This window comes from Gallus gallus, chromosome 8, assembly GCF_016699485.2.
Source record: "Gallus gallus isolate bGalGal1 chromosome 8, bGalGal1.mat.broiler.GRCg7b, whole genome shotgun sequence".
Lineage (NCBI taxonomy): Eukaryota > Metazoa > Chordata > Aves > Galliformes > Phasianidae > Gallus > Gallus gallus.
The window spans coordinates 4,769,915-4,793,562 of NC_052539.1; the positions used below are offsets into that span (position 1 = coordinate 4,769,915).

The 23,648-nt window shown below is 39.1% G+C and overlaps 1 protein-coding gene across 31 annotated transcripts in view; it reads right to left on the reverse strand.

Annotated features, from left to right (window-relative positions):
* PRRC2C (proline rich coiled-coil 2C) overlaps window positions 1-23,648 on the reverse strand; it is a 66,943-nt gene that overhangs the window by 37,529 nt on the left and 5,766 nt on the right. For 30 of the 31 annotated variants that reach the window (XM_046944363.1, XM_046944364.1, XM_046944362.1 and 27 more), the window contains exons 2-14: window positions 13,883-14,050; window positions 12,685-12,862; window positions 9,789-9,895; window positions 7,192-7,323; window positions 6,082-6,260; window positions 5,629-5,708; window positions 4,925-5,058; window positions 4,754-4,841; window positions 4,333-4,474; window positions 3,302-3,376; window positions 1,940-2,561; window positions 996-1,165; window positions 111-357 (exon numbers count right to left, since the gene is read on the reverse strand). In XM_046944363.1, the coding sequence (XP_046800319.1) occupies window positions 111-357; window positions 996-1,165; window positions 1,940-2,561; window positions 3,302-3,376; window positions 4,333-4,474; window positions 4,754-4,841; window positions 4,925-5,058; window positions 5,629-5,708; window positions 6,082-6,260; window positions 7,192-7,323; window positions 9,789-9,895; window positions 12,685-12,862; window positions 13,883-13,997 (2,269 nt within the window). In that variant the 5' untranslated portion in view covers window positions 13,998-14,050. The remainder of the gene's footprint in view (window positions 1-110; window positions 358-995; window positions 1,166-1,939; window positions 2,562-3,301; window positions 3,377-4,332; window positions 4,475-4,753; window positions 4,842-4,924; window positions 5,059-5,628; window positions 5,709-6,081; window positions 6,261-7,191; window positions 7,324-9,788; window positions 9,896-12,684; window positions 12,863-13,882; window positions 14,051-23,648) is intronic. The other variant, XM_046944341.1, reaches the window with a different exon arrangement.

Consider the following 23,648-nt stretch of genomic DNA (forward strand, 5'->3'; position numbering starts at 1 on the left):
GTCCCAAATGATACTTAAAAAGCTCATTTACTATATATAATGTGGTTAAGAAAAGACATTTATTTCAAACCCAAGAAAGTTCAACGATCAGAAGAGTCCCCAGATTTTACCTGGATGAATAGGAGGCATATCCATTGCAGGCCTTCCCGACATCATTCGTGGGTCCATGTAAGACTGCATCATAAGCCACCGTGGATCAAAACCCATTGAAGCCAGATGCTGTGGATGTGGTTGCATTGGTTGGTAAAGAGGTCTATGCTGGGGAGGAGGGACAGGGCCACTAGAAGGCTGTGAGGGAGCAGACTGTGGAATTACACCTTGCTGCTGTTGTTGCCACTGCTGCTGTTTCATCTGCTCCTGAATCAAAGAAAACAGCATTATAGGACTTTACGTTAGGATGAAGACTTGAGCAGAATTAAAATAACCCTTGCAAACAATGATTGCAGTCACCTCAGTGATACTAAACATTCTGAAAATAAATCACAAACAAATCAGAATGAATGAGGAGAAAATGGGGGAGGCATCGGGAAAAGACCGTACAATTTAGAATAGCTACAGTTTTGCTAGTGTTCAGCTGAGATACAGAACAATCTATACTTTGTTCATGATGTGAATGACCAGTGCTCTTCAGACCATAGGAACTGAATGCAAAATGTATCTGCGAGTGCCATGGCCTTTAATGTAAAGCTGCAGAAACAGTGATCACCAGATCTCTGATTGAACAAGTATCCACAGGGTAATGCTCTACTTCTGGTAACTGATGCCAAAAGCAGCCAGTTTTAAAAGCGTCGCTTGTCTTCTGCTCACTTGTGTACTTTGCAAGGATGGGAAGTGCTCCCTACAAAGCCAATTCTGCCAATACAATAATATTACAGAAGCTGGAAACCAACAACTTGGACTTTTTTTCTCCACCCCCCCCAAATGGTCATATTCTTATTCAGAATGAAGCAAAAGACACTGTGTTATTTCTTCCTTTTAGTAAACTAGCTGGTTACCTGCTGCCTCTGAAATCTCGGTGGTAATGATTTCTGGAACTGCTTAGAATAGCCTGAGGAAACAGCAGGACGAGGTTGAGATCCTGATTCTGGCTCGCTCTCATGAGTCACCTGTGAAATCTCTTTCTCATTTCGACCACTGTCTTGTCGGGTAAAGACTGCTTGATCTTCTGGAAAAAAAAAAGAAGAGATACAGGAAAAAAAGAGTGCATTTTAAAGCTAATAATTTCACATTATCCAGAGTGTCAGAAAAGGCATATCTTTCTAAAATGAAAGCAAACTTGCTTTCTCTAACCTCACAGTTCTAGTTTCCAAAACACACACAGACTAAAAGAACAGAATCTCAAAACATTATTTCTCAGAGTTCCCTTTAAACTCAAATAATCGTGATTGCTCAGTTCATGTTGCAACTACTGTGTGATTTAAGTACTACTGTATTAAAATTTAATCAATTTCTTTATGAACCAAAGTTCAGTTTTACAACCATTTTTATCCATTTAAGGGATGACACCATTAAGAATAATCTAACAGAGGCATTCAAAGCTCCACTACAAAAAAAATGCATTAAGTATAAAGATGTGCTCAGTGTCTACTTCTCTAGGCTTGCTTAAAGAACAGAACAGCTGAAATAATTTACGTTGGTTTTTTTGGCAATACAAATCACTGACTCTCTTTTAGCAAGGAAAAAAAAAAGAGTCTTTTACTTTTTCTGTATTCTTTCATGTTCTGCTTAAATCACAGAACTCAATTTTTCCTTTAACACTTTGATGAGCTGGCCAGACAGGTCTAGCTCAAATGACAGAGTCAGCAGCTGTGGCGTGCCAGGAAAACATATGATCTAGATGCACAAAGTTAATCAGGTATGGAAAGTAGACTGCTTGATTACTACTACGCTCTGTGGCTCAGCTTCAGGAGAGACAACTCCTACTTGCATGCAAGCATACCTTTTTCTTCCTTGTTATTCCTGCTTTCACTTTCTTGTTTTTCTACTGCAGGCGTTACCACAGGTTCTACAGGCTCAGGAGCTTCGTGCACTGGTTTCTCCTCTTCTTTCTCCTTCTCCCTCTCTTTTTCTTCCTTCTCTCTCTCGTTTTCTTTCTCTTTTTCCCTTTCTTGCTCTTTTGCTTTCTCCAGTTTTTCTTTTTCTTCTTTTTCCCTTTCCCGCTCCCTCTCTTTTTCTTTTTCCCTTTCCCTTTCCCTCTCCCTCTCCTTTTCTCTTTCCCGCTCTCTCTCCCGTTCCCTCTCCCTCTCCCTTTCCCTTTCTCTCTCCCTTTCTCTTTCCCTCTCCCTCTCTCTCTCTTTCAGAGGGTCTTCCCGGGAGGGTTTTGTCATACAGCCAAATTTCTCATTTAACCGTTTCAGCTTTTCTGCACAAGCTGCTTTTCTTTGTTCTTCCATTCTTCTTTCTTCCTCTTCTCGGCGCTTACGGGCTCGCTCAACTGCAGCAGATATCTCTGACTGCTGTCTTCTCCTCTGTTTCCAGATTTCATCTTCATCTGGTACTGGTTTAGGAGGAAAGGGTCCCTGCCTTCCAGGTCCTAGTTGACGATCAGGAGGAGGAGGATGCTGTAGTGTTAAAATCAGTGAGTCAGCTGTGGCACAATTACATAAAACAAACTAGCTGAAATACAACATTTTAACTGTTTGCCTACTGATGTATTTGGATGGCATTTTTACAAAGTAAGGTTTGAAAGACACCTTCCATGCAACATGAACTCAAAATAGAAGTAAAGATTCAGTTGAGCTCATGTCACTTCTTACTGCTGCTAATGAAAAGTGGCTGCAAAGATGACAAACGCCTTTTAGATTTGATTACAGTTTGCTCTGTTTGATCTCAGACAGAGAGCCCAAGTAGCCAAAGAAATTCAAGGTTATCTTAGGATAACCAAGATTTTAATGAGCACTGTTGAAAGTTGGTGAGCAGCTACTATCTGCACATTTCACTTGGAACTTCACTTCCCTGTTTGCCAGGGCATGCAGCCAATATAAAGCCACAATCAGCCCTTCAACACCTCTCTCACGTCCCTCTCTTCTCCAGTCCCAGGTAAGGCTAGATGATCAAAAGTTCTTGAAGTTCACGTGCATTTCGCATGCCAATTTCAAGATTTATACTATTTACACAAACAATTAGCAGCGTGGCTGTGTTAAGGTCTCACTCTTACTGGCCCCAGGTCTTACAATCACTTTAATTGTTACAGAAAAAGGCTAACCCCTATGTGAAGCATTGTTACTTTTCCAAGTTTAGTTCCCTCCATCACAGCACTAAGGAATTTAACTTAAGAAAATAAGGACAATTCTGATCTTACCGGTGGTAGAATAGATTTGGGATGAAGAGGAGGACCACCTCTTTCATGTATAGAGGGCTGTGCTGGACCCCGATCCTATTGGATAACACAGTACCAGGGTAAATAGCTTGTAACAAGAGTAAGGCTGGTAATTTTTAGGTGTACCTTTTCCTACTACATTAAAATACTGTATCTAGTGAACTACCTTGCATAGGATACAGATTAGCATGCAAAGAGGGCAAGAACATCTTCACTGTGGCTGAAAAACTACTTAAAAAGCATCCAAATTTTGCAATTTAGTTTACTGCAGTGTTTTTCTTCAGATTCAGTGTAGTATCAAACCTTGGTAAATTACACAATCTTTCTACAGAGAAAAAAAAGAAAAACAAATTCAGGATCCCCCATCTCCATTGTTACTGGCGTCAGGAAATTTTCACTCAGTGCTAACAGTAGCCCCACCAAGCTGATGCAGGCATAAGCTGAGATGGTTGCTACTCTTCCTCAACTACAGGATAATCCAAAAACCAAAATGGCTGAACCGATGTATTCTATGATGTCTAGAGAAATCTATATACCTGAGAAGAAACAGCTGACACACTACTGCAAAGCTGTACTGACCAGGTACTGTACTGTACTGTACAAACCAGGTCATGATTTAAAAAAAAGAAATTAAGTGTGCGGGTCAACATGGCACTATTTCTCTGTGCCTCTACAAAACATGATGGACAGCAGAATGGCTTTATTCACTGTTACAGCAATGGACAGACAAAATAATTAAGTAAAAACCTGTCAATTGAGCAACAGTAACTGACATAAGAGTTTTCATCTCTCACAACTGTGGGTTAGAACACACTAGACAAATACATGTTATTTTTATTTGGGACCAGAAGAAGCTAAGCAACACCCCATGTTACTACAGCTCAGATAAGCAGTAGATAATGCTTTTAACTCATGTTCATAATGCTTAATCCACCTGACAGTTGCAGAAGCAGCAGTGTGATCTCCCCTGACAAGGCTCTTGCCAGAAGAGCCGAAGAGAGGAAAACACAAACCTGATCAAGCTGAGAACTTTTGCCATAAGATCCTTTGGTTGCTGCTGCAGAAGCCTGGGTGGCAGACTTAGCATTTGTCTGTTCTTCTGCTTCTTTCTGGCCATCGGGGCTCTGAGAATCTTTTGATGGTGTTTGTTCATCACTGTGCAAAGAGATGAGAAAAGTGGAAGGAATATTCTATACAGTGCTTTGGTGATTTATCTTCCGTCCTCAACATCTCTAAGCAAGAGTGAAAGATTCTCACAAGAAAAATCACTTCAACTTCATGCTCCACAGGCTGCAGACAGTTACACAGCTTAATACAGTACTTAATTACTGAAATAAGTATTACTGAAGTACTTCACACACTCACTTCATTCAAGTTTCCCAAAAGTTAAGCTAGCTGTGTAGCATTCACACACAACTAGCAGCTCCAACTCACCCACTTTCCTTCTCCTTTTGACTACTTCCTTGCTCATCGTCATCACTGAAATTCAACTGTTCAGTGTAATCCACTTCACTCTGAGCACCTGACACACAAGCAAATACTCAATTAATCCTTCAGAAAAATTAAATATACAAAGAAAATAAATCATTAATCTGAGGTTCTTACCTGCCCAGCCTTCATCAGCCTCAGCATCTAGGTTATCAAATTTATCAAGTTCTTTAAGTTCACTAGCACTAAGAATGGATGGGCGCTCAATAGGTTCTGAACACCACGAAGGAGGTCCTCTTCCCCTTGGCCCTCTAGAGAAGAAAGAGAAACAAAGGCCACCATCACTATTTTTTTCAGCAAAATGACTAGATAGAAGGTCAAGTTGCATGTGACTCATTTCAAGTATACAGTACTGTTTCCTCACATCGGTAAAAATGTTATATATGATACATATGAGACCACTGCAGTTCAAATAATTACTGCCACACCACCACAGAGGAGGAAAATTATTTTCAAAAAGGATTAGAGTTCTACTTTAATTGAAGAGCGGCAGAGTTGTGAACCAGAAATAAACTACTTTCATTGTGACATTGGAGCAACAGTCCTTTTACAGAAAAAGTGCTGCTCAAAATTACAAAGGTATCCCTCTCTCCTGCTTTTCCCATTAAAAAGCCCTATAACATGCAGGATTCTCTTAGTTTTGCAGCTGAGTTTTCAAACACAATATGGCATTACTCCACACAAACCAAAGTTATGACTAACCAGTGACTGCGTATAGTTGTAATCAAGACAACCAGTGCAATTTTTTTTCTTTTTAATTTTTTCCCTTTACAGGGGGATGCAGAGTTCATAACCACAGAACAAGAACACTTGTATCTTACCTACTAGGCTCAGAGTTCGGAAACCTTGTTGGGCCTTGCATGGAAGGAGGATATGCCATTCTAGGATACTGATTAAACATCTAAGAAAAGTTTAAAACAGAAGTCATTTGTTAAAAATATCACTGTATCAGACATACTGAGAATAGTGGAATGATAATGAGAGTAAAGCAAGGTTCTTCACTCAAAACAATCTGCTCTAATGACAACTGTAGGACCATCAGTTCACAAAAGGTGGAATGATTACAAGTGCTCAGCAACCCCTCACAAGCTGAAGCTTAGTGCAGCAGGAGTGGCAACATAGAGCCACATCCTTTGAGGAGCTGGTTGTGACCCCACACTTCTTGCTAAACACTACTAAGCATTCCATGGAGGGAGGTTAAGAAACGTATAAGGGAATCATAGTAGCCAATAACCAATCCCTGCTGCTTAAAACTTTGTGTAACCACTACTTACGTAAGGCGGCATCATTGCCCTGTACTGAGACGAGATGGGTGGCTGCTGCTGGCCATTCATCTTGGGCTGTGGGATCTGTGGTAACCGCACATCCCTCTTCTCTGCTGCCTTCTGGCCATCACTTTGTTCTGCTGGAGTAGCATTGCCATCTTCCTGCCCAAGAGCCTTAGCATCTTGATCTGTTGGAGAATTGGGTGAATTGTTATTACCACCTTCTCACCAACTAGCAGCATCTGCATAGAGGGAGTCAGTAAAAGAAAAGAAGACCATACTTGATCTTCCTAGGCAGTTTTCAATGACATAGCTATCTGGGCAGATGGACATTTACTACTAAGAAAATGGAAGTCGTTTTTTAATCCTCTTCAGCCCTACATACAGCTGTGATCCCAAAGGGTAAGAGTTAAATTAATAGACAGCTCTAGCTGTTTTTCTCTACCTTCTAAAACATAGTGCCATTTGAAAAAGATGTTGATAATAGTACAAGATAGAAAACAGCTTTAGCTGTGATAAGTGAGCCTCTGCTGGTTTGATGCACAGATGCTGCCAATGGAAAGATCAAACTTCTTTCTAAGAGGAGTATCACAAACTTCTCAAGCAGCTCAAAATGACACATCTGCGCGTTACATTTCAAAGTGAAGATGTATCTAGATACTGGCTTGTATCTCTGATAAATGATGGAATAGAAGTGATGAGGGTTGTATTTCACTGGTTGTAAGGATAGTTCTTGAATATACATTCTAGCTGTCATGGCATCTAGCAGGTGGAAGAAAACACCAATACTGTGCAACAAACTCTCCTCAGAGTATCAGCCTGGGCAAATATGTAGTGAACTGTAGGATACAATTAAATACCTGTTTTCCACACCAGGAACACAGTAAAGCAGAAAAGGAACCAAACACAAAAATCTTTATAACAAGATCTTAAACAATAAAACCATTTAACAGAGAAGAGAGTTACAAGACTTTCAGGCAGGAGGACTGTTTGTAGGTGTTCGTTTATTGCAGAAATGAATCCTTAAAACAGTATTCATACATTTCTTTTGTATGGGGAGCAAATACACATTCCACACAACTGCATGCAATTTCACTAAAATTTCTACCATATACTTACTTTGTGGTCTCAAGCTGGGTCCATGGGCCTCTTCAGATGCATCTTTATCTTTGCCTGACTTTTCTTGATCCCCAGCTGCCGGCAGACTGGGAAACTCTTGCTGGAAATAACTATTTACTGGAAGAGCTGGACCTACAAAATAAGATATTCACAGTCACAACTTATCTGTAATCAAAGCAGTTCAGAAAATGCTCCTATAAGCCTGATCATCCTTAATAAAAAATGAAGCATATAGTCATTAATTTAATGGCAGTAGAATTGGCAAGCCAAGAGCAATCCTCATAAAACATTTATATTTACTATTAAAGCTGCTGAACAGCTACATGGGTTATAAGACAAACTGACAAAAAAATAAGCAGTTCAAAAAAAACCCCAACCTCAATTATATACTTTTTAAGCCAGCAGCTAGAAGAACTTCTATCACCTCTGATCCATGAAAGAATCACGGATCATAGCAATAATAATACAGCATGAAAGACAGGGATCTTGTTTTGCTTTTTCTTTTTTAAGGGTTAAATGTTAAGCACAGGATTAACTCCTCTCTTTTCACTTTCTTTGTAATGTGATGACAGCAAATACCACAATAATTACCTCTGTGCCCACAGATCAGCTTAAAAGCTTTCAATCTTCCAACTTCACCTACTACAGGTCATGTTAGCTTGTTTTCTGTTACTGGGCATTAGATGCTTCATGCTCCTAAGCAGCCACAGCCAGCAGCTTAAGGCAACTGGAAACTACAACCACACTAAGCAAATGGCCTGCCAGGCAAGGGAACCATTTTGGAGATCCTGTAGCAGGTAAAAGTTTTATGAATCTTGAAACATGTTTTCTGTTCACGCTTTTGCAGCAACAATGTTTCAGTTGCAAAACAACAGTATCCTCAGTTATAAGCCTAACAGAACCTACAGCCTGAAACAGACACACCTTCAGCCAACTATAGCTGTTAAAAGATTTCAAATACAATATGGTGGCAATTAACCTCCAACTCCTAACCAGTGCCTGAGCCAAAGAAATGCATGCTCCCCATCAGATTTTGCAACTGTTTTTTTTCCTCCATGGTTGTCAATAGCATCAGAGAAGGACTTAGCTTATCCTCACTCAGCTGACGTCTTATACAAGGAGCATGAGGCAGCTGGCTGAATGACTGCTGGAACATGTACTACTTCCAGATGCCTTGTACATGTTCCACCAGCCAACTGCAGATCCGGAAAAGTATGAACACAACAGGTGTATCCCAAGTTTCAAACTAAGGATGATAGCAAGCAGCTGAAGCCAGTTCACATTCTGTATTTCTTCTGGAAACAGCAAACCCACTACTGCATTAATTGAATGAAATGAGGATGCCATCTGGACTTGGCACGCAAGCTGCCATGGTAACCATAAAATAATTAGCTAAATGCATTCTGAAGCCACTGAGCTGAATCATTATTTCCTGTGTCACATCAGAGATGATCTTACCAGCTTATGTAGAAAGGTTGATGCAAAATGATCTGCATTCCGGTGTTAATTCATTTTTTTTTTAAACCTCTTATTATACAACACTCCTGTAAAAGCTCTGTGGAGGGGAGTTTCTATATCTGAGAATGCAGGAAGCACTGAGCACTATGCAGGAGAGCGAGAAACGCAGGATATAGAATTGCCACTTCTAACGCTCCCAGCAAGAGATGGCAAAGCCATACAATATGTAATGTTAACAATCCTTAAATAAAGTTTTAAAAGCTACCTCCATATAATTTCCATTTTACTGTTCTCAGATATCTGTAGGGAGCTGACTTATTCCCAACAAGGAAGTCAAAATTCTCTTTTTTTCAGTCACAGAAAGCTTGCAAGTCTTCAATTTAAGGAATAAAACATGTCATATGTTATTTTCCATAACGGCAACATGGAAATTCTAAGTAACTTCTAACTATGAGCAATTTTTAAGCTCTGCTAAAGATTCGATTTGATCTCACACCTGCCATGAAAACACTCAACCTGAGACCCACAATTGTGGAAACTGTGTGCAAGAATTGAGAACAATTATGTAAAACAAACAGCCAAATACACCCTCAATGCTTCTCCTGAGCAAAAATACACCCAGAACTTACTTGAACACTACCACTTTGAAAACAAAATAATCTGTAAAATAAAAGGGAAAGTGTTGTGGTAGCACACATTTAAATAGAAATGAGACTATAGACCCTTTGCATAAAATGATCTAAAGTTATGACCAAATTGACCACTAACTGTTGATGGTTCTCATGCAAAGAACTGCAGGCGTTACAGTAAACGGCTGAGATTTTTCTCTCTCCAGAACAGCCATGTTCAAGACCTCATGCTCTGATCATTATTCCTGTGGCAATCCCCCCCCCCCCGCCCCCAAAAAAGGCTATGCAGGTCCTTTAAAAGGCAGTCACACCTGCCACTATCCTGGGCTGGAGTTCACTCACGTGACAGGACTACCTCTCTTACAGGCTATGAAAGCTGCTTCCACAGCATTCTTAGTCCCTGCTGTTCTGCTCAGGACTCAAAAGGCTGCTGAGTCTGAATGCTGTGAGCAGCAGCGTTCACAGCCCACTAGGCTGGTCAAGAACCTCCATACCCTTAACATCACTTACCATCTTGTCCACCTGGCTTGGTGTTGGCCCATGATTTGGCAACAGGAGCTGCTTCTGGAGGAGCAGGAACAGCAGGTTTTGGCTGTGTCTGCGGCACCTCTGGCTGTCTGGAGTAAGAGAAAAAGCACTCATGAATTCAAGATTGTCAGGATTACTACTGCAAACAAGTGAATGAGAGGAGATAACTATGCAGCTGAAGAGCCAATAGCTTCTGTGAAAAAGCATTTTCTCACATAAAAGGAGCTGTTACAGTAAAGTTAAAATTGGAATAAATTAGCTAATTCTTTTGAAAGAGATTACCCAAAGTGGATAGGAATGAATGAAAACAAAGGGGCAGAAAATGCAGTCAGTCATGAACAGAACTTTCTGAGCAGCTGATGAGACCATCTGAAACCAATTTACAACTATGGAAGGGAGTAATTCAGAGTAATGCTCCTGGTTTGGGAGTAGAAAGCACTTCAAAAAAAGATCACCACGAATGGATGGAAAGTATGTATGTCAGAAATTACTGAGTACAGGAACTGATAAGGCCTGAGACACCATGAAAAAACTTACAGGCACCTGGAATCGGAATGGGAAAGTTTACATTTATGAAGATCAAATACAGTCTCAGACATTTAAAATAACAACTCATTCTGTCCAATCGAAAAGGTGACTGCATTCCAAAAGATATTTTTAATTTAGATATTTCTGAAACCTGCATATATAAATAACTTAAGACTCCAAAGCATCAGTCTGTAAGACCTCCAGCTCCCTAGCATTTTCTTTTTTTTTTTTCCCCCCCCATAGGGGAAGTCTAATAGTCTAGAATCACTTTATTAACCAGAGGAGAGATAACTAGTGAAATAATCTGGAAAAACTTCAATTGTAAATACTTTAAATAATCTGAGTCATCCTAAATCTGAGAACTGCAGTGGTCAGCCCAAAGCACTATACAGTGCCACTGCCAGCAGGAACATGTGATAGATAAGGACAAAATGGCAGATGCTAACAACAGGAAGAACAAAACAACTTGGGTCACTTTGGCATTAAAAAAAGATGTATTTCATTGTACTTGAAGAAGCACACAGTGACAGAGACTTCTATATTGAACAGGCAAATGAAACTACTGTTACTTGCCTAACTGGCCTTCCAGTGACAACTTGAAAAAGCAGCAGGGAAAAGAACTAAGTAACACAGGAAGCAACTCTTGTGAACTCCAAAGCAGTGATACGATAGGAAAAAAGAAGGATTTATACTTGAAGTATCAGAATGCTTTATACATAAACTGAAACATTTATAAATACACTGAAAATTGGAGAACTATAGTACTAACTACAAAAAGTAGTTGAAGATGAGGGACAGCTATTTATTTGGAAACACAATCAACTACTGGAACATATTTCCAGCACGTGTAGCAGGCAATGGAAAGGTGCAGATGAAAGTGTGTTTTTATCAAACAAGCCATTGAGCTCAACACCAATTTAACTAGATCAAATGGAAATGACCTCTGGGCTACAGGAACTACCATACAAAACATTGAGCAGAATCTTGTACATCTGTGGCTTCACAAACCTAAGATAAAAGCTAAACAGAAAAGTGAACTCAAAGTCTTTCACAGAGGTGTCAAAATTGACATTTGAGTGTAGGGAAGTATATGGGAAGAAATAAAGTAACAGCATGAAGGGGAAGAAAACATCCAGTCATCTCTTGCTTTCATAAGAGTAGAACATATGAACAAGACAGCATCATCACAACAAGCAGCAAAACCCCCACCAAGTGAATAAGGCATCAGCTGCAGCGTTTAACTAACCACAACCACAATTAGCTACATTTCTACCAAGAAAATGGATCAATACCCAGCTGAAAGACTACTGATACTTTGTGCCACTATTTCAAATCTTTTCCAGAAGAAATCACGTGTCAAAGAATAAACACTCAAAAGCCACTTCCACTTTTGTGGTGTGAAGCATATCCTATTTTAGGCTTCCATGACCATGAATTTTGCTTTGAAACTTTTTCTAATTGTATCGTTGGAACAATACTTAAGTCCATTCTCTTTAGAGGCTGCCGTCAGATCTCCTTCACAAGTATGAAGCAGACTTAGCTGATGACATTGTACTGAGAATGGGCAATTAAATTACACAAAGCATGCAGCAGTGAGCCAGCACTACTCCGACATCTGTTTTGTTTGTATCACATATCTGGGGAGCACAAAACAATACTGTGAAGTTTGTAACAGCAAACTTCCATGAGAAGTCTCTGGAATTCATGGCATACTAACATACAAACAAATTGAAGTGCATGTATTATGAGCAGATAGGAAAATAGAGATTCAAACTAACATGTACAAAATTAAGAGTTAAGTTTTTCCTGACATACATCAGGAAAACCACACTAAATCAAACAGATTTTTTACATGCTCACAAATTGTCAAGTTAAATTTAAACTTAGGTGCCATGTACTCAAGGACTTCTCTTAGTTTCAAAAGGATTTTAAAGCAATTATACCAATTTTTACAAGAATATACTACAAAATTACACGTAAGGAGCCACCAAGACTTAAAGGTAGCCATTTCAGGTGCCCTCTTATACCAGACCCATAAACATACTGCCTTCAACTTAAGTGGCATTTTTTTTTGTTGTTTTTCTTTCTTGTTGTTCCTCCCTCCCACTCCCCAAACAGCAAGATTATTCTTTACAAAAATATTAATTTTTATAATAAAAATTATTTACGTTTTTTATTATTTTTTTAAAAAACAGTAATATTAATTTTTGAGGTGCTATTTCCTCTCTAGTGCCTCTCTTGAGGACTTTTAAGCCTAACTAGTTCCTTCCCATTTCCTATCCACTGCAAGTTTTGGAAAACTAGAGAGAAATGTTACAGCACAACAACCCTGATTTCATTGGTCACTTACTTCTCTTCTTCGTGCTGTTCTTGTTTTGAAGCCCATCCTGTGCCATCCTTAGGCACAATGTTCACATTGGGATCATTGCCTTTGTTCTCTGCTTTGAGACTAGGGAGGTTAGCTGGGGGAGGCATCCTCCTCGAAATAGCAACTTTTCCAAGACTTTGTAATCCATGGCGTGTGGCAACTGCATGCCAAAACAAAAAGTGCAAGTTAGCAATGCTGTGTAGCAGGCAGAGTTCCTGCAGAGCTGCAGAAATCAGTGAAAATGTTTGTTTAAAAAAAAAAGTTTAAGAATATAAGAATTAGAAATTCAGGGTTTTTTTTCATTGTTAAATTTTTAAAAAAGGGAATTACAAATACTTGATTCAGGAGAACTTGAGTGCTTTGAATACTGAGTCGCTATGGTTAACTTATTCCAGAAGCAAAACAGCATATATGTTCACTCTCCTTTATATACAATACTCTCTCACAGAACGTTGGAGAAGACATTTTAAGTATGATGTTGATGCCTCGCTACCTTTTAGGATGTTGTCAAATATTATTTTCTCACTCCTCTCGGAAGTTTATCATGCTTTAATGGGTCCAGGAATACCCACATGGGTCTATCTCATTTTTTCTGCCAGTCTCAGTTGGCAGATGCCGCTCATACAAAAGCATTCCTATAAAATTTGGTTACTCCAGATCACAATTATGAAAAGCAGTATGAAGCCAACACACTGCACTGGACATTCAACCTACCAACTAATCAGTTCAGAGGAACAAGATTCTCCACTATGTTCTATAATAACAAGCATCTCATTTTCAACCTCTGATCATTACATTACAGTAAACTTAAGCAAGGAGTCAATGTATACACTAAAGATCTCAAAATATACTCAAGCGGTATAAGTGCTGTTGTCTTCAGAAATACAACAAAAAGCACAGCTGCGGAATAGCATGTCATACACTAATATGGAAACTGCAACTATAAAACAGTTATTTACTTGCATTCTACTGAACGGAAAATGCTGTCTCTCCCTGAACTTGAAGTTTACAGGTAACCAGCAACTGAAATCAAAACTGTTTTCCCACAATTCTTCCATTTAGCTGTTGTATAAAGCAGCCCAAAAACCTTGCTGTGGTTAACGATTATATTGCCCTCTTAATTAGCTGTACAACAGTGAAGATGAAACAAAAATGCATAAACGAAGTCAGTTTAATTTACCTGTGGTTTTCTGAGTTTCCAGTGACTTTCCTTTGTAAGTATTAAAGAGACTGAGCGTTGCGTACTTCGTTTTTCCATCCTTTGCTTTTGTACTCTGGCCTGACTTTTCCGACATTTCGATGGAAACTCATCGAGTCTGGTACCGCCCGCTCACTCCTCAAAATCAGCCTGAAAACAACAACAGCAGAAGAATAAAACAACTTGAGTGTAAGCCAGAACTTAAGACAGTGGTCATAAAACGAAACTGTACAGCGTATTTAATACCGTTAAGCACTATTTCGTGTAAGCAAACTGCAGATGCCTTAAAATATTAGACCAAGGAACAGCTTACGTTCTGAAACAGTATGCCATCACAAAATCAGGAGGGTCAGCATTTGAACAGCATCAAACTCTCAAAATGTTAAGTATTGTCCATAATCTCAAATTTACAAAAAACAACAAGCTGAGTTTCCACCAGCAACCAATTCCCCACTGGGGAAGCTCAGTGACCTCATCCCCTCCTGTAGCCAAGTGCTCAGATATCACTAACTGCGACACAATATTTCTGGAATTTGCTTTTTCCAATTAAAACCACCATAAATTCAGCAGTTAGAGAAATTAAATACATCCGAATCTGAAGCTTACTTATCAGAACTAGAAATACAATACGTTCAGACATATAGGTAAATAATTTTCCAAACTAAAAGCTATGCTTTCTTGCAACAGTAAATCACAGGGCTGCTAGAGAAGGTCTCTCCTCCCTTCTTCCCCTAGAGTAACAGATCTTGAGAAGAACCACCCAGTAATTATCGCCGATGTTTCTCTCATTCTTAGAAGGAACATGCCAGAGTTTCTGCTCATCAGCAGCTAAGAACACAAGTGGGCATTCAATAAATTGACTAGACAATAATATTCTGTTTAAATCTTAACGCTACTGGAAAAAAATAATCATTACAGCCACTAGAATAACCATTTTTGACATACTCCCATGTCAATTCCAGAAGCTATGGACACTCAAATACTCTTGCATTTCACTCTAGGACCAGACAGCACGAAGCAAGACAGAGCTGTCCAACCTGCTCAAACTCTTTGGTGATCAACCAACTTCATGGTCAAACTCAGTCTCAGAAGACCTTCAAGAGAAACTGAATTTGCAAGTAAGGCACTCGTGTATTAAGAGACTGCACAGATAAATAGTTGAAAGAATAAAATATTTAGTTGGTCATGATGACATAAACCAATGGCAAAAGATCAAGGAAGCCTCGTATACACAAGAAGGACAGCATTCCCACCCTGCTTGGCCTTCTACCTCTATTTACAAGCCACCAACAAAAAGATGAAGAACTTGAGACGTGAATAGCCTTAGTGTGGCATTCAGGTTCAGCAGAATTTGGGCCAGATGGTATTCCATTAGAGGACATGGTGACTCCTGCAAAGGGGACAGTTTTCAGCTTTGTACTGGGCCACGTACGTGGTTAAGAAATGCACTTTGCACTCTCACAAGGAGAAAGCAACTCCCAGATTTTTTTTTGCTAGACTGGCCATCATCCTCCTATCATCCAGAAACTTGAAAAACAGACTGGAAGTAGGCTGACATCAGCCCACCAGGTGGACTGTGTAACCAGAACACAGACCTTAGATATGGCTGGCAGGCCATTACTTATCTGTCCAAAAAATAATACTTTTTGATGTCAAATTTAAGAAATCAGTGAAGTTGTCTATCCATTACAGTTGAATTGTATGCTTTTTTTAGTATATAGGTTCAAGTTGTTTGTCATTTTCTTTTTCAAAAGTGAATTTAAACCTGATACTGGTTGCCAGACAAGATATACTGGTAAAATTAGACTTTAGACCAGGTACTTAAGTGAAGGGTGACAAACACTCCATTTGAAGAGCCTATCTGTCCCTCTACAAACATATCTTCCATGTCATATACTGAACAAGCACCCTAGTGCCATATAATAACAGTTATAAAGAGATAACTGCCTGGTTCCAAGCCATATAATAAGGCCAAATGAAATCGAATTTCAGCCCATGTCCCAGTCCAAGTTCTGTGCCTTTTCACTCCAACTTCACTTGTACCTACTGTATTCATATACAGTAAAATCAGAATCATTCCCTCTTTTGTACTATCTATAAGACACTTGAACATAAAGTACGTTTAACCTGTACATACAATTATGCTTTTGGTTGGCAAGCACCAGACTTGCCAAGTGATACTAAATTTTCCCTAATATTTATATATTTTGCTATTATTGGCAAGGTAGTGATTAGTCTAAACTCTGTTAATCAAACCTTTAAAAGCAAGAACATGGCAACAGCTGTATAGCTCTGAAGAGCAGCAACATAAAAAAAACACTTCCAAGAATGAAATCATTACCATGACAGCAAACAGAAGGACAGGCAGCAGTATAAGCAATACTGGCAGCTGGCAGGTTTTAGTGCACTATGAAGAAACTTAAGCAAATCAGTGATTCATTTTTAAGGACTACAGTTACTACATGGATAATTAAAGGAGGCCCAGTGCTCCTAAACTCCTGGACCAAAGATTACCCTTCAGACACTTAGTAACATTATCAAATAACACAACTGACCTTTAGCCTTCATGCACTCAGTCACAGCAGGCAATTTGTGCATAAACTTTACATAATTTGGAAGTTTCAAAAATGTTAACTAAATAGCAGCATCATTCCCACATTCCCTATTTAACTCAGAGTAGTTCATCCCATCACTTCAACTCCAAAGACGTATTTTGGCTGAATTGGAGAGGATGAGCTGCCATGACATGAGGTGAGGCGCATAATTCAAGGCAAACCTGCTGCATATTTCCTAGGAACTGAAATTCTCAGTGCCTTAAATATCCATCTGTGAAGTGGGAAACTTCAAAAAAAAACCATGATATGAAAGTTTATTCATAACCAGGACACGTTAGCACCTCTCAAACCAGAAAACAAGAAATAAATCCAGAAAGACTTTTCGTAACATCTTACCCTAATTTTAAGCACACTAAAAAAAAAAGTGGTTAAGAAGCAAAAAGCCTCATACAAATTTGTCACTTGAATCTGTTTTTAACTCTACTTTCATTTTTAGAATTGCTCTATCTTGGGCACACTGAAGAATGCGGTCCTGGTAAGTTTTGAAACTAAAAAAAAAATACAATGGAAAAAACAAAGCTTTCTTGCCATATGCTGAATGGATATTAAGAATCACACTTCCCAAATTCAGTGTTACTAATTTTGAAAGAGCATTCCTTATATCTCAATAAGCCCTGCACTTGACACCCCCAGATAACATGGCATCAAAAACTTCAGCTAGAAAGAAAGGATTTCATTCCAGGGCAGCTGCCTCACAAGTGCAAATCCTAAGTATTATCTGCAGCTAGACAGTAAGTTCTGAACATTTACAGGATGTCCTGAAAAACTGTCACCAGATCATTCAGAGCAAAGTCAAGTCAATTCAAAACAGCACAACAAAGGTTGCTGGATTCTGTACAACAGGAACCCAAGAAAGCTTTCCTCATGCCTTATCTATAGCACATTATGTAAAAGAAACATATTATTTTACAAATGAACACTTGTGTAATTACTGATTATATGGTTTTGCACAAAAAGGCTGCACACAAATGATGAATGGCAGTGCAACTAAACGTACTGACTTCACCCCTCTGACATATGACACGTTAATGAACAACACACATTCACTAGAAGCCACTTATTGTTGCCCTCATACTTACAACTTTCTAGTGCCCAAAGTATCATTCTGGGACTATACTTTGCAGGACCAATTTCTACTTTTTTTTTAAAAAAAGCAATGTTTTGGCCATTTATCCCACTATAAAGAACTCCTTAAAGCTTCAGCTGCAGGCAGCTTGATATGACATGAAAATAAGCTGCAAAACCTCCCTAATAACACGTAAGTAGCAAAGTGCTCTGTCAAATCAAAGCATCTAATAGAATAGCCACTGAGGTCAGGATTTTTTTTTTTCTAAAGGATATTTTGCAGCAGTATTCATTGTCAAGTAAATCACTGCTAAGTAGGCTGAAAATTACAGTAAGGATTTCAGGGATTTTTGAGCTTCTATTTCATGTACTTCAGACAAACTATATAGTTCTGTCATCTACTAGAACATCAGCTCTGCAGATCTCCAGAGAGTTCTGGGTAGACCTCACTACAACCTGCTCTTGAACAACATCTAGATTAAATTTTATGTATTTAGAAAGCCAGGCCAATAATTTCATCCTCACTTCTCTTCTACACGTCTAGATTTTGGGCTCCCTCATTTTCAGTCAAGCCTGAAGAGTGCACAACAGAAAGGTCACACAGGTTATAGAAGTTCTGTGAAAGTTAGTGTCCAAGTACAAAAGAAAAGCCTTTAAATACTGTCTCTCCTACACCCACCACCTCTGAGGAAGAAGTGCAGCACAGGCCAATCCCCTAAGCACTAGGCACGCTGGAGAGAAGTACTGTGAATGACCCTCAAATGGAAAAATCAAGGAGTTGAACTCCGTAGAACCAAAGCATTCCTTAAGATGAAGCTGAAGCAAAGCAGGCTTTGCTAGCTCTTCGAATTACTCACCTTCAAAGCCTATTAATGTTTTGGGGAAAAAAAATGTCCAAAACTAGCTATGTGCTGGGTCAAAATCAGTTCATGGCAGCAGATGGTCACTTGAGGACATGAACCCATCTTATGCATCTTGTAAAAATGCAGTCTGTAGATGCCAGAAATGAGCATCCACAAACATGCCTGCATCAGTTTTGAAGCAACTATCTACATTTTAAAATAGAGCTACTACAACAAGCAGTGAAAACCAAAATTAGCCACTTACAAAAACTGTATGCGATAAAGTGTTCTGCAAGTCGTGTTTTAGTTCAAACTAGAGATCTGTAGAGCAAGCAAAACTTTTGCAGCCTTAGACTGTAAGGCAGCATGTTGAACTGTCTTGTGAGAAACAGTGTCACCTTGAACATGGCCTTACAACAGCACAACTAGCAATAAGCCACAGGTATGAAGGGAACTTTCATTAGGTTCTCTCAAATATAAGATAGCACTAGTAGAAGTGACTAACACTTTTTAAAATGAACTTCTGGAACACATCTTGCAGCAGAGAAAGGCTAGAAGAGATTTAAACAAACTTATTTCTACTTCTTTTACTCAGAGCATTCCTGAGAACAAAAGGAAAAATGAGTTAAGAGAGCTGGCTGGAGCCAAAAGCCAGAGACAGAAAGGATGGCAGCCATGTAAACCTCCAGTCTGTCTCTGTTCACAGATCTGAATAAATATTTAAGGGTATGCGCATGAACAACTCACTTAACAGTTCTCACTGGTAATAAAACTGTCAAAACCACATCAAATATTTCCACGTATCACACAGCTATTTTTGTTTAGCTACAGGAATTAATAATACTTGTACTCTTTATGAACTCTTCTTCTGAATTTTACCCAGGGCATGGAGAGTTCATGGTCCTGCCCCATCACAGGCAGAACGATGCCAGTACAGCTGCTTAAGATATCTGGGGAAAGAAAGGAAAAGGGACAGTTTTCATTCTGGTTAGTTTGAGGATAATTTTGTGCATGTTCAGAGTATCATAAGAAGCTGTTCATTATTTTAACAAACACTATCTAAATATTATTTAAAGCAATGCTATTACCTTTGGGTTTCAGTACTTTCAGTAATTACGTCACTTTCTCCCATGTTTTACCCCAGCTAATACAAGAAGCTGTTCATCAGCACAACAGTTAGACTTTTACCTTCTAAAAGGAAGGAGATAATGCAAAGAGGTACTCAAAATATGAATGCAACTATTCTCATGACCAAAATCCTGAAGTTAAGCATCTCAGTAAGAATTTATTCAGTTCTTATCTATTCTACATGCAGAAGATTTAATATTTCTGCCTACGTTAGCTTTATAACTACACAGGCACTCTTCGGGCTGTAGATTCTTCCATAATTGAGAAGCAAAGCTAGTTAGCTTCAAATCTAAAGTACAAAGTGCTATCAGTGAAGCACTTAAGTAGTATAAGACTGTCCTCAGAAGCCATAAAACAACGCATGTTACAAATTATCAAAGAGCCAAAAGCCATGCTTTTGAGAAGTACTCAACCTCTAAAGGTTCCTACAATACCAAAGGTAGTCACTTCTGGGCCACACTAACGCTTTCACTGTCATCCTTGACAAGAGTTGACCACACATCGAAGCAATGTGAGTTCTCTCAAAACTAAAAATAAGGCTCTCTCTTAAGTTCTGAAGAAAATTCTTGTGGCTGAAGTAATATTCAAGACTTGAAATCACCTCCATTTAGGAAGACTAAAGACTGTTAAGTAGTGGTTTCATAACGAACAAACAAAACCAACCCTCCTTTCTAAGCAAAGAAAAAAGCTGGAGGAGAAAGGCACTGGTATCACCTCTCTCACTGAAAAAGGCTGATAACTGAAATTAAATTTCTGCTTAAATTTCATATCAAAGCCATGATCTTTCAAATACCTTTAGGCATCTAATTCCCATTGCCCATAATAGGAAGTGAGATCTCACAGGAAAAGAATTAAGACCTCAGATCTCAGGCTATGAATCAAAGTAGCTCAGACTGTCTAGTAACTTCTTAGCATTTCACTGTTACAGTTATGAAACACGCCAGCAGCCAGCAACTTTTAACTTTGTAGCTCCTAAGCATAAAGCAGGCTGTTCACTGTTCCTAGATAGCACTGCTACTTTGCAGAGAACAAACACCACATGGAAGTAGGCAGCACCAAGTCCCCACAGAACAGGGCTCCTAAGAGAGCAACTGATGCTCCCAAGCAACAGGCAGCCAAGGGAGCCTGGAGCACAAACACCCGCTCACCAGCAGCAGATGTATGGGTGGCTCAAAACCAGCAAGGAAACATCATCTCAGACTAACACTCCTCTGTCTCTCCATTGAAGTTTTCACTCTTTCTGGTCTGCACACTGAACTATTTGAATTCTCTATATAGGAAGAAAAATAGATTTGTATTTTAAAGACATATACAATCTTTTTTTTTTTTTTTTTTTTTTAAGTAGTGAGGTCAAGTTCCAAATCAACAAGACCAAATTAATAAACATTCTTAAGTAACAGTCACCTCCTCAACCCAATTAGAGGATAAACTTAGAAATCCAAAGCTCTCACTCTTGACTGTCACATCCAAAACTATTTCCAGAACAGTAGCAGAAGGTAATTCTTACACTTACCTGAAACTGAATAATGACAAAGGGTAGAAGCAGGACCTACATTTTTCCAAAAATTCCACTCTTGAGAGTTCCAACCACACCTTCCTGTTCCACCACTCACGCAACATCACCACCACAACTCAAGTAAAAATGACAACAATTAATAAATACTGCATTAATACAAGTTCTCCTACAAGTACATTTTCAGATTACCTAATGTACATTTAAGCAGCTTCTTTGCCAGAAGGTTATTTCAAGAGATTCCAGTGAAGACTGACAGTGCGTGCCACACGTAAGCCAGAACTAGCACAACATGCAGCTCAGGCACTAACACTACTAAGCTATTCTTGCTTCTTTCTGATAAACCTCAAACATAAATTAGAATAAGCTAAATGCTCTGCAGGATTACCAAATATATTCCAACGAAGAACGTATGTTTCTGTAAGTCTAAGATCCGAAATCTCTTTAGTATTCAATTTTAAGGCAAGTTACTGTGCTCCTAATTAGCCTGACTGACCTCCACGAATCTTTATTTCTCTGCCATTACATATTAGAGCACTTTTTTTTTTTTGCAAGACAGATTTTTGCTTCCCCAGTTTCACGCAGTTTGCTAAGGAACTTTTCCAAATTGTGAATTTTTAATTGCAGCAGGACTTCTGAAGTGCTGGAAGGAAGCCAGGACCAGGGGAAAAAAAAAATGTAAGAACAGCTTCTATACAATTAAGGAGGACATCATAATGAGATGCATTCTCATTACTTCTGGGAACAGAACAATGCGAGCGCTTTCACCCAACTAGCTTTTCAACTCACAGATGCCAAATGAGATTTTTGTTTTCAAAATTTTCAAGAGTTTATTAAAGAAATTCCCATTATTTAGAAAAATGAGAATACTTCAAAGCCCTTGAACTAATTTGCTGACTATATGAGAACAAGATAAGCGAATAAAATAAGGCTAACTCTTGCAGGAGCAATCCATATACCTGCTACTAAAGAACAGCTCTCAAATAATAGTTTAGTAGGCAGCAAGTTACTCTGAATAAAGAGAAAGAACACAACCTGTCCTACCTATCAGTTATATTTAATTGAAAAAGAAAGTTAAACTGTACACTAGGCTTCTCACAAACTAATTCAGGTCAGTTTATTCTGATCACAGCTGCTTTCTGTAAAGGCATCTGTTAATGTTTAAGATCACAAACGGTCCATTAAATTACAACAGCACTTAGCATGCTGTCACAAGTACCACTTTGTTTCTTGCTCAACCGCATCACACCATACAGCAGAAGCCTGGGAAGGCAAAACTCCTGGCATGACCACTGTCCTCAGGCATAGCAAAAGCAATATGAGGAGTCTCCTTCTCAGTGTCACCCCCAGTAGCACTGTTCTGCTTGCTGAGAACAGCTTGTCTGATAACAGAGGAGCAAATGGGAAGCCCACGTCTAATCTGCTGGAGAAGCAAGGCAACTGATGACAGACAGTCATCCCTGTGACCATTCAAATGAGTGTTGAAAGCACTCAGATGGTCAGCACCGCTCTGCTTAAATTTCAGTGTATGGAAAATCACAAAGATTAAGCAAAACTGGTGATATTGGTGGGTTTGAGGATCAATTTGCAAGAATAATAACAAAATTGCCCGCACCCTACAGGAAAAAGGTATGAACAAGAAGTCTACACATGTTACTGGATTCCTTCAAATTTCTAAACATACACAGGAAGCAAGCCATGGTTTTGTTCCAGCTGCACTTCAGCAGCTTTGACTCCAGATGCAGACTTAACAGCACACAGGATGTGCTCCTCTGCAGACGCCAGGCTGGGATAAGTTACCTGAAACAAGAGCCAGGCTGCACAAGCGTCAGCTCCTTAAGACAGCCACACGGTCAGGTGCAAAATACTTCCTTTTAGAAGGCTGGTGAAAGATAATCAATATGTGACAATGGACCAGATTCTCAACTCGAATGAGCAGTGGAAGTAGAAGCCCTTTAAAGTCACCCATCTCTCTCCTTTATTTTTCCCTTTGATCTAATACTCTTACTGCAAGCACCATTGTGCTTTGTTACAGACTCTGAAACAACACCATTTAAACTGATGGCACTCTTGCCTCTCCAGTATGCCTCAACTATTGCCTAGGTTCAAGTAAGAAAGTCTTTGTTGGTGATTTCTAAAAGCCAAATGAGAACTACATATTTCCTACTCTTCCCACTCACCCCACATTGAAGCAGACAGCAGAATAGGGCAGGATAGATGAAAAAAGTAAAGCCAAGCTGTTCCTTGCTGTGGATAATCCAGACTAAAAATCTTTTCTCCAGAAGTCAATTTCTTCCTCCTTTGGCACAATTTCCAAGTCCAACTGTAATAATTAACATTTCTTTATAGAGGAAGAGACACTTTTCAGTTTCAGTGTTCCTCTCAAGGAGCCACAGTTCAATTGCAGCATTGGACTTCCCTCCACACCTTTAAAATCCCCCTGACAGCAGCTGAAAATAAGTACAAATTCGTTAGCTTTTACGCAAAGCTTTTTTTCAATGTCTCTATTCACAGATCAATTTTAAGTAACAGATCATAACATTTAAAGCTTCTCACTTCAGAAATCAATTAGATGTTGCTTTGAA